Source organism: Limulus polyphemus, unplaced genomic scaffold (assembly GCF_000517525.1).
Source record: "Limulus polyphemus unplaced genomic scaffold, Limulus_polyphemus-2.1.2 Scaffold890, whole genome shotgun sequence".
Taxonomy (NCBI): Eukaryota; Metazoa; Arthropoda; class Merostomata; order Xiphosura; family Limulidae; genus Limulus; species Limulus polyphemus.
The window spans coordinates 386,008-405,542 of record NW_013666500.1 but is presented as its reverse complement, the minus strand read 5'-3'; the positions used below and the strand labels follow the sequence as shown (position 1 = coordinate 405,542).

The window sequence follows — 19,535 nt, the reverse complement described above, 5'->3', positions numbered from 1 at the left end:
AATACATAAATTATGTTTAGAAGAGGTATCTAGGCACCCCGGGGTGTTGGTTTAGAAAGCCTTAATGGCCAGTTTTGATGTTGTGTCACTCTTCACCGAAGTCCCCGCCAATGAAGCTTGCAATATTACACTCAACCTCTACATTAATGATCCCAACAAGTTAATGCACATCCCCAGCACACTTTTTGCTTCTCTCTTAGAATTTACAACGACTAAAACCAACTTCATTTTCAACAACGAACATTTCCTTCAAATAGACGGTTTAAGTATGGGCAATCCTGTTTCGCCCGTTCTTGCCAATATATTCATGACCAAAATCGAAACACAAGCCATACATTCTGCGCTTCATTCTCCACTATAGTGGTACAGATATGTCGATGACACAAGACTGTCCACGCATGCGTGGAGATGTTTGACATAGTTAAGGATCATCTCTGCTATGTCAAACATCACCACGCATGCATGGACAGTCTTCTGGTTTAAATATCGTCTCTGAACATATGGATGAAGATACCCTGCCAGATTAAAATATTTACATGTTTTTATTCAATGTTGATATTTTTGAGGCACCCTTGTTTTGACGAGTTCCTAGCCTTGAATGATTAAGTTTCGTACACCATATAGAAGGATTAGATTTCTGATAACAGATAAACTGCTTGGTATAATCGTATCATGTCACATGTTATTTATTCCTTTACGTTTTTATAATTGAAAATAAAGAAAGTTATTAAACACGTGTTTGTAACATCCTCTCATTGCTCCCTTCACATGAAGCTAATATAGAATGCCAGATGTTGGCTTAGAGCCAGTACTTTAGATGTGGTTTTACGATAACTGGTTATGGTACAAGGCTTTGGCATTTTGCAAGCTAATAAACACAGTAATTTGTAAAATATACACGAAATTTATATTTGCTTCTATTCTGTTATGATTTTCGATCACGTTATGTTTCCCTTGTGAGAAATCTCATATTAACATATGTCGAAACCATTCAAATTACAGGGACCCGACATGAGTCTGCTGGTCTATAACTCCGAGGGTCCATGGCTAGCGTCTCGTTGCCAGACACACACACAACGCGATCCGCGTTTCTGGGCCGTAGTTGCGATATAAAAGTGATGATTAAATAAGAGTAGCCCAAGAATTTTCGGTTGGTGCTCTTGACTAACTGCCTTTCCTCTAGATTATCACTTTGAAATTAGGGATGGCTAGCACAGACATACCTCGCGCGAATATCCGAAACAAAGAAGTCAAGATGTAGAAATGTTTTTCTAGGCCTTGTTATTTTAAGCAAATAGGTTTCTCTGTAAACAAGAACGTCATCTATATTATTATTTGCCGTTTTGTTTTGCGTAAACGTTTTAAAAATAATTTTGATGATCCAGAACATTAAATTTTCAAATTTGCCTTCACCAATACATTAAAAAAAACGAATACAAATATTTACACACAATGTTACGACCAACATATCTCGGGCACACACTCATACGAACCTGTTCTCTATTCATGTGATGTAAAGATAATTATTAGCTTTTCATGACGATTAAAAAAGTGAAACGCACGCGCCTTACATAACATAAAATTGGCGACACCTTACAGTTTGATAAATATTCTTTAATGAGTTGATAATAGGATCTATCAATCATTTGGGCTCCCACAGTTCAATAATACACCGTTTTGTTTAGAAACGCAATTGCTTGTGCTTTCTAAGTTCTTCGAAAGTGGCTCCAAAAATAACCAGAAACTGAACAATTCGACCTATGAAATAATTCACTATGAAAAAAAAATGTGAAGAATTTAAAGCGTTCCCATGAGTGCAGAGAAAAGAAGATTTTCTGATTTCTACGGAAGGACTTGACTCTTGAACAAGATGTAGCTCAAGCAATTTAGAGAGGTTTCAAGATATATTTCTCGATCAACTTGGGTATTTCTACATTAGGTATAACATTAGAGATCTTCTTAAACACGCAGTTCCCATTGTCTGTTTGTAAAGTATCCATAGTTATCTGTCGATTTCATTGTTTTAAATTAAATAAAAAAGAATCGTCGCCACACTTGAAGGATTTAAAACATGCGGAGCGATAACACCGCGACCTTGGTATTTTTTTTTCTCGCGTATGCTTCTTTGAAGAGCAGTAAGAAAGGACATAAGACTGAGATGAACTGCCAGGTTAAACACGAAAACGGATAGAGGAAGGATGTTAAGGTTAATACTTTTTGCACTCTTGCTTCTTTAGCAATATTAAACCTCTATAAAAGCAAAACTATTTATTTGATTACACTATACCTCCAACCTGTGTTACACGACTCTGACATCATCATATTAACTACACAGAGTTCGTATTTCAATGAGTTACATTGTTATTTTTCACGGGGGGTAGTGCTAGAGCCGGCCAGGAGAAGTGTTGGAGCTCCTAATGTGTTATGTATCATCTCCAACTAGGAGCGTTGGGATGGAGGAAAGAAGCAAAAACAAAAGACAAACTATGTTGTTTTAGTATAAGAATGTAAACGTGGACGTTTGTGAGTTATCTAATCTTAAACAAAAGACAAACCACGTGGTGTTAGTGGAAGAATGTGAACGTGGACGTATGTGAGTTATCTAATCTTAAACCAAAAATAAACCACGTGGTGTTAGTGGAAGAATGTGAACGTGGACGTCTCTGATTTATCCAGTCATAAATCAAAGCAAAAGAAACTACGTGGTGTTAGTAGAAGAATGTGAGTTATCTAATCTTAAACCAAAGACAAAACAAACTACGTGGTGTTAGTAGAAGAATGTAAACGTGGAAGTCTGTGAGTTATCTAATCTTAAACCAAAGACAAACCACGTAGTGTTAGTGGAAGAGTGTGAACGTGGACGTCTAATTGTTATCTATTCCTAAATTTAACACAAATCAAGGTCTGGTATGTTTGAAATGTTCAAAGTGTTAAGCTCTTACGACTAGTAACCGTACGTAACGAGGTGATAATTTATTTAAGTTCCATGTACAAAGCCGTACTGAAAGTACGCTGTACTGCTTTTTATTTCTTTTCCGAACAAAAGGACTTACAGTAATGTTTCAGATGGTGGAGAAGTATGAAATCATTAAACATTCTGTTTACTCTGGAACTTATTTATAAACACAGGAAGTGACAGTGTTTGTATTTGTATTTTCCTTCTTATGTTAACTACACGACGTAAATAGATACTTTTAAACTTCAATAAATGCACGGAACAAAAACGCTTACGTAAGAAAAGAAATAATAAAAACTAAACTTTGTGTCATATATATTTACAGTTCAGTTTGGTTTCGAACTATCTTTCATACAGTGTTTTATTGTTGTTGTTTTTTTGTTTGTTTTTTCACTGTGTGGTTTATTCTTCTGTTGCAGAAGCATGTTTATGTAAGTTGTGGAAGCTCGAGAAACATTTCTGTAAAATTAAATCTGTTCATAGTATAAGTCATTTTATCTGTTACTGTTAAGAACGTGCACGAAAGATATCTCCAAAATAGGAGACGCACTTCACAAAGTACACTATAAACTTGTATTATATATATAACGGTTGAGAGTGTTTGTTAGTTTTCTTCAAATAATGCCCAAGTATCGGTTGAATTTCGTGACAGCATTTCCTTATGAAATTCCATAAAGGTGTCACAGATATGAATATCTCACGCTAGATAATTTGTTTGTTTGAAGTTAAGCACAAAGCTACACAATATGCTATCTGTGCTCTGCCCATCACGGGTATCGAAACCCGGTTTGTAGCGTTGTAAGTCCAATGACTTGCCGCTGTGCCACTGGAAGACCGTAGATGAGCCTGATTATATGAACATTTCAGTCTAGATAAGCCTGCTTTAAAAAAACAAGCTTGAAATGAGCCAAATATGATCTTGATCTTCAGAGATTAAACTAGGCTCTGAAATAGGTTAATTATATTTAAAACAGATGGGTAGTGCACAAAATATTGCAAAATAAAGCACCTTTTTTTTAACTCTCATTTACATGGCTATATGCATTAAAACTTAAAACTCCTTTAGCCAATTAATTTAGTATATTCGCAAATATTATACCGAGATCAATATCGTAACACTGTTATTAATATAATATTATGATTACAAATTTGCGACATGTCCACCAGAGGTCACCACAATCAGGTCTTGAGGGATTAGGTTTTTATAACATGAGATTGGTTATACCTTCATGCACCCTATTTGGAACTAATGAATAACTTTAAAACTTTGGAGGGTTGCTTATAAAATATGTTAACTATAACCTGGAATTACAGGCCATAAACCCTCTGATGTGGGTGTAAGATGAATATTACAGAGTCTAAGTTTTCAATAATTCACCCGCTGAATACAAATAATGGGGCGTAGCTTCAAAGTGCTCTTAGATCAGCAGTTCCCATCGGTGGTCTGCGGATCCGTTGGAGTGTTGGAATATTATAGCGAGGTAAAAAAATAGAGACGATACTCTACTCGTTTAAATGACAAAAATATTTTATTTGAAAATGTTATTAACTTACTTATTTATGCCACATACTTTCAGTGTCTCAACGGTTGAGGGTTTATAAAGCTAAAAATCGGGTTTCGATACTCTCGGTGGGCACAGCACAAAAAGCTTATTGCGTAGCTTTGTGCTTGAAAGCAAACAAATTTGTGTCACCACCGCATTTATACATGTGTACACTTTAGGTCAGCTTGCAGTCTGAGTATGAGGGTCCGCGAGATTACCTTTGATTCGTCAGTGATGTAAAAAAAAGCTTGAGAACAACTGCTTGCTTTAGACAGTGTACACAACAACAAAGTATTATAAGTTTGTGCACTTCATATGTTGTTCCATTATAACGTTAACTGGTGTATTGGTTATGGGGCGGAGGGGAGAGGGGAGTACGTCCTGCACTACTTGTAAAACTGGAATTAGGTTTGATAGTAGGTTGTATATGTGTATAAAGTCATGAACCGCAGTAAACTCGTGCCACTAATGCCGTGTTCCTAACTAACGGTGGTTCAGGTGTCTCAGTTTTGTAATACAAATTTACCTAAACGTATTTTGGATTTTTTACTGCGGTGGCATATTCCCCTGGTTCACAGGTATAGGAGTATTCTTTTTTTATTAGCAAATGGTTTTGGTGCATGCAGTTTCTGTCAAGCAAACTATGAACGAACGAACGAAAGATGTTGCTTTGTTATATTATGAAATTTTGGAATTTCCAACTTTTTTGGTAGTGGCCGCTAGTAAAGCAGGAGCGTAAAATTTATAGCAACAGCTATAAGCACGCTAGGGATAGATGGAGCAGTTTACACATGGCTGCCGTGTAGTATTTTTTGTTTTTAAAGCTAGAGTAGATCTGACAGTGATGTGGTTGTAAAATTGTTTATGCAGTAGCGTCATTGAATTCCTAATGAATTTCCAGCACTTGAATTATATAAGCACATATTCGCTGTATTTCAGGTTTTTAATTTGTTTACAATTAACAACCACTTATCAATTATGTTTATATAACCAACCGGAATATCTGGTTCATAAAGATACAATTGTTAATTTTTCTGAGGGTTATGCAGTATCTCCATAAAATATATATTATTTGTGTATATTTTTTTATTTTTCAGCCATCATTTTAAATATAGATTTTATTATTTTCAAATACAGAATTTGAAAGATGCAATTATAATATTATAAAATACTATAGTTTAAGTTTATTTTATAAATTCATGCTTATTTTAATCACACACACAAAAAAAAGTACAGGAGCGACGTTCTGGTCCGCCTCCGGCTCCACTAAACCATTGGGTATCAAATGTATCTTTGTTTTGATATCAGTAGCAGTAGTCCAATGAAAACGTCTCTGATGGTTTATTTTGACATGAATGTTCTGTGGCCGAATACTATATATATATATATACATACTGAGAAGTGTTAATGCAGACAGAAGGTTGTTTGTGGTCACGTGGAAAATTGTTCACTGACTGTCTCCTGGGTGGCTGGCGGTGGTATTAGTTTAGAAATTCTATATTATTGATAAGTATTCATACACAGAATTATTTATATGAAGGGCTCACTTGGAAACATAAGCCATAATTCTCTCTACACAGTCACTATTCAGTTCAAGTTTGCTGCTCTAAGCGTGGGTGAACCTTATAAACTTCGGTGATATATATCAACAAGAAATGATCAGTTACATCACTCGAACTAAAAATCATTAGAGAGACAGTATTTGAAATGCTGGAAGTGGTTGACTCTCTGAAAGTAGACTCCTCCCCAGTTGAGTATTGAGAAAAAGTATGATTTCACCCAACTAACACACGTGAAAGTGGTGGAGCAGAACGCCCACAAGTCGGAAACCCTCGGGGTTTGGTGTTCCACAACTTGGAAACAAAGTAAGTTATTCATATACAACAGGGTTCTTGGAATGATTATATATAGATATGTTAGAGATTTCTTTTTCTTTTCCACCAAAGGTGCAACTTAAAAGAGAATCTGTGACGTAGAGGCCTAATGTTTTTTTGATTGGCCGTACCTTTTGCTGTAGACTGCAGTTTCGCCTATTCAAGGCTCATCAGCACAACTTGGGTCAACAAAGCAAAGAAATACAGTTAGGATTCTTAGAAGATAAATATACAATTTTTTAGTTAAGTTAAGAAATTAAATATATGCTACAAAATTAAAATAAAGTATAATAATAATACCGAACCGAGAAGACGGTACACTTTATACGTTTTAAATGGTAAGAATCGGTACAAGGCTAGCATTCAAGAAGAACCATAATCGAAATATTGAAATAGTTTCAAAATGTCATAAGGTCAGCTTGAAAAGCGATTGGCACACATAGCAATGTTGGAAGCTCCGTATGTTTTATGTTTAGTAGTTAAAAGCCTAGTATTTTATTATGAAATGCTTGGAAGTACATCTCACACAGAATGTAAGTTTTATTGAAAATATATTGTCTGTGCGTGTTTGATACCTGTTTACTGCAAAATAAAGTTTTTAGTCATGTATTTTTCATATTTTAGGAAACAATTTCGTCACATATTTTTCATACATTAGTTTATAATCAGAAACTTTCCCTTTCTGAATTTTTTTGTCTATCAGTGGTCTTCAGTATAAAATAAGCTACTAGTGGCTGCACTGTTATGTTAGGCCTGAGTGAACATCGTTGCTAGACACCTACTACAATATTTGAAGCTAAGAACTCCATGCATATGTAGTTGAACCAAGATCGAAATTCAACCATAAAGGTGTTGTTACACAAAGTAGTGTCCTCCCAGTCACACAGCGGTATATCCGCGGTGTTATAACGCTAGAAACCGGGTTTCAATACCCGTGGTGGGCAGAGCACAGATATCACATTGTTTAGCTTTGTGCTTAACTTCAAACAAACAAACACAAAGTAGGTTTGAGGTACAAAGTCACTTCACCTTTGAAGGGTCTAAACGGTTAAAATATATTAAAATAATGGCACAATATTCACTTGAAGAACAGCTTTTCATAATCCTACAGTAGAGATAATGTCTTCAGATTATCTGGGTTACTGTATGTCGAATGGTTCTCAAATAAACGTCATCCTTTACACTAGGTGACGGGAAATGTGGCTTGGTTTGTTTTAAACTTCGCGCATATCTACACCATGGCTATCTGCGCTAGCCGTCCATAATTAGAGGGAAGACAACTAGTCAACGTCACCCACCTCTAACTTTTGAGCTACTTTTTTACCAACGAATAGTGGGATTGACTTCTGAAAGGATGAATATGTTCGGTGACGAGGATTCTAACTCGCTATCCTCAGATTGGAGTCAAGTGTCCTAACAACCAGGCCATGCCAGGTCCGCGGGAAATCTGTATCAGCGGCTATTTACTACAGGCTCATTTCCGCATATACGCCGAGTGGGAAGAGCAAGAACAGCAACCAGTATTGCCATTGAAGCCACCATATTGGCATTTTTCACATTAGGGCAGCTTTTGATTATTTGTCACCGTTTTATGATGTTCTTAGGAATTTTTCTTTATTTGCATTTATGCCTAAAATTGCTGTTGTAGAATCGATTTTGGTAAGTTTTGGTTTGAAATGCTTCCTTTGTTATTATCTACACCTTTGTTATCGACATTTTTGGTGTATAATAGTAATTAGTAAAAGTTTCGAAGGATATAACCTTGAAGCTGACCTTAAATGACCTCAATAATGTTATCACAGGGTAAAACTACAACACCTCATTACATTCCACTAACAGATATTTTCCTACAAACTCTCTATTTCTAAATTAGTTGTCTGTCAATGAACTTCTGAATCAACCAGTATAAAATAAGCCAGTATTGGCTGCATTGCTACGTTAGCCCTAAGTGAACGTCGTATATAGATATCTACGACAATATTTGAAGCGAAGAACCAATGTATACTATATTCTTTCTTTAATGTTCTTTCATTAACAATCGTTGTTGGAATATTTAATATATTTGTTTTTATTGTTATACTTTATTATAGAAATTACCTTACATTGTTAGCTTAATATATAGATTTAGAACTAACCCAAATTGGCTAAGCTGACCAGTCCTCATAAGATATAATTGGGTTTAGAGCCGAAAATATTTTTAACAGTGAAGCTATTCAAGTGATGAAACAATGCATTCTAATTTTTACAATTAAGAACGTAAGAACAGTTTATTTAATTAGTTATACTTATTACCGGGTTTATTTTTATTTTTGAACTGATTAGGTAAATTGCTTGGATCAGAAGATAATATTGATATTTTTAGAGTGATACCTTTTAATCAAATGAAAATTTGAGCCAGAAATATACAAGGAATTAAACTGTATGTACATCACAAACCTAAAACTATATTACCTCTATACTCATATAATTCGTTTTAAGAGATGGTATGTGTTTCGACCAACAGGGACTTTTTTGTTCATATCTGTAACTTAGTGTATTTTGTTCCATTTGGAACTTGTTGGATAATTCCTACAGCTTACGTAGGAGCTTTATGCTGTGAGTTTTTATTGTATACAAGGAAAACTGAATGTTGAAAAGATACCTAAATATTACGTATTTTCTTGTGTACAGGGATACTGTGCAGGATTTACTGTATGTAAGAATTTTTGAATATAGTTTGTTTTATTCTATATAAGGATACCTGAATATTCAGATCAAACCAAACTACTTAATTAGAACAAAACTAAAAATCAACCTGGTAACGTGTATAGTTTTATGTATATTATTTACTGTACATAAGAATACCTCAAAATATTGTACATGATTTACTGTATATATAAGAATACCTCAAAATATTGTACATGATTTACTGTATATATAAGAATACCTCAAAATATTGTACATGATTTACTGTATATATAAGGATACCTCAAAATATTGTATATGATTTACTGTATGTATAAGGATAAGCTGAATATTCATTGTTTTATTATATATGTAAGGGTACCTGAATACTGCTTTATTGTAAGTCAGAACAAATTGAATATTGTTTGTTTTATTGTAAGTAAGATACCTGAATATTGTTTGATTTATTGTAAGTAGGTATATCTGAATATTGTACACGATTTAATATATGTATAGGGATAAGCTGAATATTGGTTGTTTTATTATATGTAAGGGTACCTGAATACTGTTTTATTGTAAGTAAGGATATCTGAATATAGTTTGTTTTATTTCAAGTAAGATACCTGAATATAGTTTGTTTTATTGTAAGTAAGATACTGAGTATACTTGTTTTATTGTAATAAGGATATCTGAATATTGTTTGATTCTAAGTAAGTATAACCTGAATATGGTTTTATTGTAAGTAAGGATATCTGAATATAGTTTGTTTTATTTTAAGTAAGGATATATGAATATTGTTTTATTGTAAATATAACCTGAATATAGTTTGTTTTATTTCAAGTAAGATACTTGAATATAGCCTGTTTTATTGTAAGTATAACCTGAATATAGTTTGTTTTATTTCAAGTAAGATACTTGAATATAGCCTGTTTTATTGTAAGTAAGGATATCTGAATATGGTTTTATTGTAAGTAAGATACCTGAATATTGTTTGTTTTATTGTAAGTAAGATACCTGAATATTGTTTGTTTATTGTATGTATAACCTGAATATTGTTTGTTTATTGTATGTATAACCTGAATATTGTTTGTTTATTGTATGTATAACCTGAATATAGTTTGTTTTATTTCAAGTAAGATACCTAAATATAGTTTGTTTTATTTCAAGTAAGATACCTGAATATAGCTTGTTTTATTGTAAGTAAGGATATCTGAATATTGTTTTATTGTAAGTATAACCTGAATATTGTGTATGGTTTATTGTTTTGTGATTTTTGGGGATAAAGATAACTAGATATTATGTTTTGTTACTTTATATTATAAATTACGTATGTTACGAAATCTTGTGAAATGGTAAACTTATTATTGTTCCTTAATTTGTACATATAGTTTACTACAGTATTAAACAGTCCTTACGCTGCTATTAAAGTTAAGATCATGACGTTTTTAGAGTTACTTTGTTTTAGTATTTGCCTGATTTTTCACACTGTGGAAAGATTTTTTCAATATAGATGAAATTTTATAATTGTGGACAAGCTTTAACACTTGTCTGAAGCTTGGCTGCCTCGACGATTTTCGTTCTTGAGCGGATAAGCTACAAACTAACCAACGATAATGTGATCAATGAGGCACGTGTCTTCTCCTTCATAGTGCATTTGGTGCTGACGTGTACAAAATTATCTGCAGATGCTGGAGCCGGTTTATTTTGCACTTTCTGTTCTTGTTTGTTCGGGCCTGCGGAAACACAAAGGTGGATCGTTTCTATACATGGAGGAGGACGGGTAAGAGAAGTAGGGAGAAAATTAAACGTACGAGCTGTCGACCCTGTTAATAAAATAACGACCCCTCTTTCATCGCGATCACTGATTCTGTTGTCGAGGCTTTGATAAAGAACTTTTAAGTCGATTGATAACTGGTGCTTTGCTGAAATTTCAGGATTTAAATGAGAATATGTACACATCCAATGACTTCGTGTATTAGTTGGACCATGCCGTCGTCGTCAACTTGTAGAGATACAATTTCACATGTTCTCGGATTTCAAAATAGACACTTGACAAATTAATTAACCTAATTACAAAATCATACAAGAGAAGGTGAATTTCCTCTAGTGGCAGTATTCATGTGTTCTGACGCTGATGTAAAGACTGTAAACAACAAAACACAGTGTTCCAACTATAAAATATAATGTTCGTACTATAAAACACTGGTAAGGTCTTCCTGAGGAGGTGGGGGTAGAAACCTTTCTGTATTAAAACTCATAACTGGTGAGATATCACAACTTATTCACCAGATTTTCTCACAAACACACATAGAACTAAGGACATGCAGTGACAGTGCCATGACCCAAGGCACATAAGTGTCAAACTCAAATCACCAAAATGTCATTTTAACTGTTAATTGGTAAACGCTTAAGACTTATTGAACTTTATTAGACATGTGTCTATTGGAACTCAGTTTTATCATTATTGTTCAAATGACAATAGATGAATAACGTATAATTTCTGTTTCTAGAATTAGATTAAAATGTTAATATAAATATTTTAAATTCTTTTCTCTCAAGACTACTTGTGGAATACACTGCCACTATGTTGGTTACCTATTGCGCTAAAACAACATTTCACACAGTTCGTACTTCAAAGTTTGATTGCCTGTTTGTTAAAATCTGTTTTCTGTTATTATTCTTCGAAATAGACAGACATATTTTCTGCCAATAAACACGTGCTTAGAAGGTTTTAAATATGTTGTCTACAGTTTTTATGTGAAAAACTTTTCACTGATAAAACAAAACAATAATAAATAGGTTATCTATTGTCTATACCACTAAACTAATATGTGTTGATTTTAAAGTAATTCTTAAAAATTGCCCAGTCTATAAATGAAATGCCCTATTTAATTCAATATATTTAAGTTAATCACAAACTGAGTATCACTTATGGAGTTACTCTTGCATAAAAAATAAGATATTCAGCTCCATAATATACCCTCTGGGGCGGGGCGTATAAAAGATTAGCCTCCCCAAATAAACAGTTCCTCACGGAGCATTATTCTAACCAACTCCAAAATATTGTACAGTGTATGTGGAGAGACAGGGAGATCAAAAGAGAGTGTATATGAGTCACTGAAAAGAGTTTCTTCATTTAGGAGCACAAACTGACTCTTCCCAATTAAGCAACACCCACCCACCCTCATGTGAGAGAATAGCCTACCTAAACACTCAATCGCCGCGTATGAGTATCCTAGTAGTCTTAAGTATCATATTTAAGCACAAATATTTAATTAAGGTACTGAAACTGTTTATCAACAGATTGTGGCGTGAATGAAGAAACAATAACCGTAGGAGCCGCTAAAAAATTCAGGTTGCTATACGTTTTCGAAAAATGACAGATATGTTTGATCAACTTGTCTACTACAATTGAGCAGTCGTGTTTATATTGTATGACGTGGAGATTTATTAATGTAATGTTTATTTGTTTTTTTAAGTTCTAACGAGGCAGAAAAAGTTCTTAACTGTATGATTCCAGTTAATGTCCTTTTGTTTTACAATCCTATGATTAAAACCATTTCTTTCACTGTTGAACTATGGTAGTTGAGTAACTGAAACTTTATCTCCTTCTAAGTGATCAACTCATAACGAAACCTAAACCATCAGCAAACTTGTCTTTAAGAATGTTTGTTTTTAATTTGTAACAGTTAAGCTTACATAAGTTGTATTAACTTTTGTCCTGAAACTTGAGCTAACTTTTTTTTCTTCTAAATATTGTTATATAGAATATATTCTTCTAACTCTTGAGGTTCTGTTACGAGATCATACTAACTTTTAAATATTTTTATATTATTTTACACATAAAAAGTTTTCTGCTTTGAATCGTTTTTTAATGTTATATAGGCAAAGCATAGCAGTAAACTGTAAACTCATGGTCTTAGTGATTTAGTATCAGAAATATAGTATTTAAACTGTCTTCGTATTTCAAGAACTAGTGATTACAGTAATATGCATGGTATTGTTTAAATGATAACACTTTACGTCATCATCATTATGCTTGGTTCTTGTAGCATGTATAACGTATTTTCATGTCAGTCGTTTAGCAATGATTAGCCTGTTACAGGTATCCCATATGCAAAAACATAATGTTAGGTAAATACTAAACTGTAAACGCTTAGTAAGCGCAGCAATGGTGTTGTTGGTCGAGTTAGTAAAATATCTGAACGAGAAACGTTATGACGAAAGAAAGTTTAACTGAACCTTTGGTAAGTTGTGAGCGGAAGATCTGAATGTAACTAATTCTGGTGAAGTCTCTTTGGTTTAGTTGATACTCAGATAAATATTTTCTATCTCATTCATCTGTATCTGAATAGTTTTGGAGATATTTCAGTCCTTGGATGATCATGAGCATTGATAACAAAGGCAAGCCCAAGTATGAAAACACCATTAATCATACTCGATTACAGTTGTTTTATTTACTTTTGATCACTAGTATTTATCTTGCTTTTCATTTTACCGGTTAGTTTATGTTTTAGTGTATTATACATGCAGCAAAAGGATGCTACCAATTATTGCCTGATGTTTTATGAAGATAACATTGGACATTTTGTTTTATTGTCTTCATTCTCTAGATACCACGGTGGATATCAGTTCGTCTTTGCTAAACATGTATGACACCCTTGTTGGAAACAACAAAAAGAGGGGTGACAGAGACGATGAAGATGGTTCCAGCAAAAATGACAGTCAGCTGTTCACTTCTGGGCTTCCAAATCAACACAGGGTTCAAGGCAGTAGAGGCAGAACACGTTATCTTGCTCAAAGAAGCTTTTCAGTAAACGACACATATAACAAGCGTCCCCTTAGCACCAGTTCGGTGTCTTCCTCTTCCTCCTCTTCTTCCTCGTCACTTCCTAGAAACGGCATGGATGTTAAAAGATCTTATTTAGCCAGTATAGAAAGCTTAGAGGACGACAGTGATCCAGATGAGACCAAAGGCTCTCATCTTGGCCGGAGTAATGTACATGGGTTAATAGACGTCCAGGCTCCTTACAACCCAGGTCTTCGTCCTACCGACCGTGTCGTCATGGAGATAGTGGACTCTGAAAGGACATATGTGAAAGATCTGCATGAAATAATTGAAGTAAGCAAGAGTAGTTTCAGTAAATAATGGATTCATAAGTATAGATTATTAATATGTACATTTCTCTGTTTTTGTTTTGTTTTGTTTTGAATTTCGCGCAAAGCTACACGAGGGCTATTTGCGCTAGCCGTCCCTAATTTAGCAGTGTAAGACTAGAGGGAAGGCAGCTAGTCATCACCACCCACCGCCAACTCTTGGGCTACTCTTTTACCAACGAATAGTGGGATTGACCGTCACATTGTAACGCCCCCACGGCTGAAAGGGCAAGCATGTTTGGTGTGACGGGGATTCGAACCCGCGACCCTCAGATTGCGAGTCGAGTGCCTTAACCACCTGGCCATGCCGGGCCACTTTTCTCTGAAAGGTCTTATTAACATGATATGTCAAAACATGTATATGGGTTTGCATTCCAATGTAGCGTCAACGAAATTTATCCTTCTTTCCTTTTCATAGTGAAACATAAAACCCCATAAACCTGTTCTTAGTTTTCTTAGTGGGACTTAGACACAGAAATGTGTCTTTACAGTTCGTCTTGGGTTCCACTTAATTAACACGCCGTTTCTATTCTTAGTGGATGTTTTTGTAGTTAAGCGCAGAGCTACACAATAGGCTATCCGTGCTGTACCAACCACGGGTATCGAAACCTGGTTTTTAGCGTTATAAGTCTTAAAAACTTATCGCTGTACCACTGGGGGGAGGCGTTCTTAGTAGGAGGTAAAATGAAACATACTTATCGTTGATGTTCTTAGTTGGGGACAGAAATCCAATATACATGTCGTTAATGCTGTCAAAGGAGTATAAAGCTCTCCGTATTGCTTGTGAAGTGTAAGCCAAATATAATGTCTTTACTGTTCTTCTTGTAGTGTAAACCCAATATATCTGTCGTTCCTGTTTTCAATACGATGTTTAAATAACGTTCCTGCCATTGCTAGGTTTTAATGGAATGTAAACCCAATTACCTGTTGTCATTGCTACTGCTAGCAGTGTCTAAATATTCCAGACATTATTGTTCGTACTAGGCTGTAAACCTAATATACCTGTCATAGTTATTGTTAGTGGAGTGTAAGCTCAATATATCTATTGTTAATCTTGATAGTAAAGTGTAAACACAACATATTTGTCGTTATTGTTGACAGTAGAGTTTAAACACAATATATCTGTCGTTATTGCTGTTTGTGGAGTGTAGATCCAATATATCTATTGTTATTGTTGTTATTAGAGTGCAAACTCAATATATCTGTCGTTATTATCGTTTGTGGAGTGTAAACTAAATATATCTATCGTTATTGTTGACGGTAAAGTGTAAACACAATATGTCTATCGTTACTGTTGACAGTAGAGTGTAAAACTAAAATATCTGTCGTTATCGTTGATTGTAGTGTAAACACAATATATCTATCGTTATTGTTGACAGTAATATAAGCACAATATATCTGTTGTTATTGTTGACAGTAGTGTAAACATAATATATCTATCGTTATTGTTGACAGTAATATAAGCACAATATATCTGTCGTTATTGTTGACAGTAGTGTAAACATAATATATCTATCGTTATTGTTGAAAGTAATATAAACACAATATATCTGTCGTTATTGTTGACAGTAGAGCGTGAACACAATATATCTGTCGTTATTGTTGACAGTAATATAAGCACAATATATCTGTCGTTATTGTTGACAGTAGTGTAAACATAATATATCTATCGTTATTGTTGAAAGTAATATAAACACAATATATCTGTCGTTATTGTTGACAGTAGTGTAAACATAATATATCTATCGTTATTGTTGAAAGTAATATAAACACAATATATCTGTCGTTATTGTTGACAGTAGAGCGTGAACACAATATATCTGTCGTTATTATTAACAGTAGAGTGTAAATACAATATATCTGTCGTTATATCCACCATAGAACAGTATTTTAAAAAAAGTGATTTCAAAGAAAACCTTTGTACGTTATAGACGTAACATTATTATGACATAGATATATAAATATATTCTATGAACCTATACAAAACAAAGCTGTTGTGTTACTGAATTTTGCGTAAATCTACTCGAGGGCTTTCTGCGCCATCCGTCCCTTAATTTAGAAGTAATAGACCAGAGGGAAGACAGCTGTTGAACATCACCCATCCGAAAGTCTTGAAAAATGAGATTGATTATTACATTATAACGCCCCTACGGCTGAAAGGGCTGGCATGTTTAATGAGGAGATTCGAACCCGCGTCCCGCAGATTACGAATCGAGCGCACTAACCACCAAGTCACCAGGCCTATAGAAAATATAGCGTTTGACGATACAAAAACAACATGATTAATGAAAGAACAACGGTTTTAAAATCACAGCAAGGTTAGGTTTAATGTCAAGTTTTTGTTTTTCCCCAGTATTTAGGAGAAATTACCCGCGTGTTAACTGTCGACACATACATGTATTGAGTAATCTAGCAATAAGCTATTGTCAAAATAATAAAGAAGCCCATAAGAAATCATAGGAATCTGATGGCTGTGGTAAGCAGTCAATGGGTATGATACTGTTATAAAATGTGCCATGGCCTTCTGGGAAATCAACAAAAAATATGTATAACTTGCCTGTGCCATTGTAATTTGCATTTTTCTTAACCTTGATGGAGTGGAGTAGTGCCTCTCTGTGAAAATGGTGGGTGTGTTTGGTAAGAAAACATAATAGCTTGAAAATTCCGCGTGTTTTGCCACGATTCCGCACACTGTTGTTAGTTTTAGAACACAACTCTGAAAATTAAAGGCGGTGACATAAGGGATTCGTCAACGTTCAGGATGTTTCTTACTCAACGCATGGTCATTGATAAGGTGATAGGAAACCACATCAGATGTCAAAGTTTTCCCTCTTGTTTTCTTCACGTAACAGAGATATTAACGTCATTGGTAGAAACTCTGTGACGCAACAAAGATAGTTTACCCTTGGCAGGAACTCTGTGTTCTGTGGAATACTTATTATTAATATTATTTTCTAGTTTACAAAGCACATCCTTCTAAGTTCTCACTCATGCACTGAGTAAAGAAGTGGTTTCTTTGAGTTAAATCAATACGTAAATTTGGTTTTGATCATGCGATTCTTTGAGAAGGTATATATATATATATATTAGGTTTTAGATTTTGCCAAGTGTTGCAGTACTGATGATGATGGAGTAATGTATCAAAACATGTAAAGTTTATGAGTCTTAGATATTTATCTTTATACAATAGATTACCATGTAGATGTTTTATCGTATTTTTAGTCTCATTTTATATATTTATTGTGTTTTATTAAACGTTGGCTTCTTTCAACAACCGAGTTGTTTACGACCCTACAATGATTTGGTTTCTCATTTTTTTGGCTATAAAAGTATCGTTTTGTTTGTTTCACACATTATATTTATATCACTATTTTTCATTATACGTGATTCCCTTGTTAAGTAGCTATAATTCAAGAACTAATCTGTAATCACACATTGATGCGACACAAGTATTTGTATGTGACATTCATTTTGATTTTTTTTTATTTATTTACGTAGGGTTGATGTTTTGAGACTGTATGTGTATATTCACAGGGCGTTGTGTATGTAATATGTCTATATAAGTAAGGCGTTATAAATGAAGTTTCCATTAATAATTTGTCCTTAAGGGTTTTTGCTTATAAAATTAATGTTTTCGGTTTACAGTAAACATTGAAAGCCGATCTCGTGCAAAGCTATATTACCAAGCGTTTTCCGATAGTTGGTTTACTTTCGGATGTGTGTATCCTTCCGTTTTCAGTGGTACGAGTTACTATTATAAAAACTAGAGTATTTGGTTTGTTTGGAACTTCGCGCAAAGCTACACAAGGGCTATCTGCGTTATCCGTCCCTAATTTAGCAGTGCAAGACTAGAGGGAAGGCAGCTAGTCATCACCACCCTCCGCCAACTCTTGGTCTAGTCTTTTACCAACGAATAATGGAATTGATCGTCACATTATATATTTATAACGCCCCCACTGCTGAAATGGCGAACATGTTTGGTGGGAGGGAGATTCGAACCCGCGTCCCACAGATTGCACACTAACCACCTGGCCATGCCAGGCTTAGAGTATCGGGATATATTTTACAAATATCTATATATATACATATATCATCTGTGTGTGTGTGTCTTTTATATATGTATACTGGCAACTGGCTAATGTTATCGCTCTATATGTAGGTACAGATTAGTGCGACCATTAATATCGTAAGTAGTGACACAACAAACTGTATATCATATAATGGTAAAGTGAATTCAGAAACGAATCTATACATTTTGGACACGTAAATCTATTTGAATCTTATATAGATATTACACCAAACTAACCGAAAATTATTAGGGCCGAACTCCGTTGAACGTAGTATGGGCAAATATGTTCAATCAGTTCTTTAACTTCTTTATCTACTTTTGAATCACCTTTACAAGTATTTTAAACTGTCGTGTTCCCAGTTTCTAAACTCTGGTATCTTAAACTGATTTTACTTCATTTAATATATATATATGTATGTATGTATTTATGGCAAAGCTACTAAGGTTATCTGCTACTGTCCCTAATTTTGAACTACTGACCAGAGGGAAGGCAGCCAGTCAGCAGCACCCTACCACCCACGCTAAGGGGGTTGACTGTCACACTTATAATGCGTACACAGCTTAAACTGCGGGTAACGTTTTGTGGTGGCTCACAGAAATCCTGAGCTCTACCCCCCTCCCCTAATTTTTCTCCCTCATGTTTTTAAATGAACGTATAACTTAAAGAAAATCCTGAACGAATATGTTGCAGGTCAACCTTGAATCTGGTCCAGATCCTATTAAAACACCTGCTCACTAGGAAAGTCCTTCAATACCTTATTGGATCCAAACGTAGTTTCAACTTCATTTGAATTTGTTTCTTTGATTGAAAACACTTTTTTAATTACCAAATTTAATTCACTCTTTATATTAAAGGTAAATTTTCTCTTCATAGTTACTATATAAATTCAAAGTTGGTGTAAAGTTGAGTTTTTAAAACGTCTATATTTTTATTTGCAGTATAAATAATTTACTGTTTATCTCAGGCTTATGATTAAGTAAGCTCTATTTTATTCGGAGGCTCTGTTCATCACTGGCCCTTGTTAAGATCTTTCACCAATTGGAATTAGCAACAACGTCAAATTCTCTTAAAGCGTGTTCAAGTACGGTTATCTTATTGGTGAGGATCTTACGTTAGCATGTTCTTTAATTCGCGTTAATAGTTTCTTTCAGTAGAATCCATACGGCCTTGCTGACAACAAGTAATGTTGTTGGGAAGCGTGAAGTTGTACAGTGGGCTATCTGAGTTGTACCCACCGTAGGGACCGAACAATTTTTTTATCGTTTTAAGT

The 19,535-nt window shown here is 34.4% G+C and overlaps 1 protein-coding gene across 2 annotated transcripts in view; it reads left to right on the top strand.

Annotated features, from left to right (window-relative positions):
* Window positions 1–6,097: 6,097 nt before the first annotated feature.
* The window catches only part of LOC106461059, a 57,935-nt gene continuing 44,497 nt past the window's right edge, over window positions 6,098–19,535 (top strand). The window contains exons 1-2 of one of the 2 annotated variants that reach the window (XM_022387897.1): window positions 6,098–6,365; window positions 13,652–14,160. In XM_022387897.1, the coding sequence (XP_022243605.1) occupies window positions 13,687–14,160 (474 nt within the window). In that variant the 5' untranslated portion in view covers window positions 6,098–6,365; window positions 13,652–13,686. Of the gene's footprint in view, window positions 6,366–13,534; window positions 14,161–19,535 lie in introns of those variants that run through there. The other variant, XM_013920845.2, reaches the window with a different exon arrangement.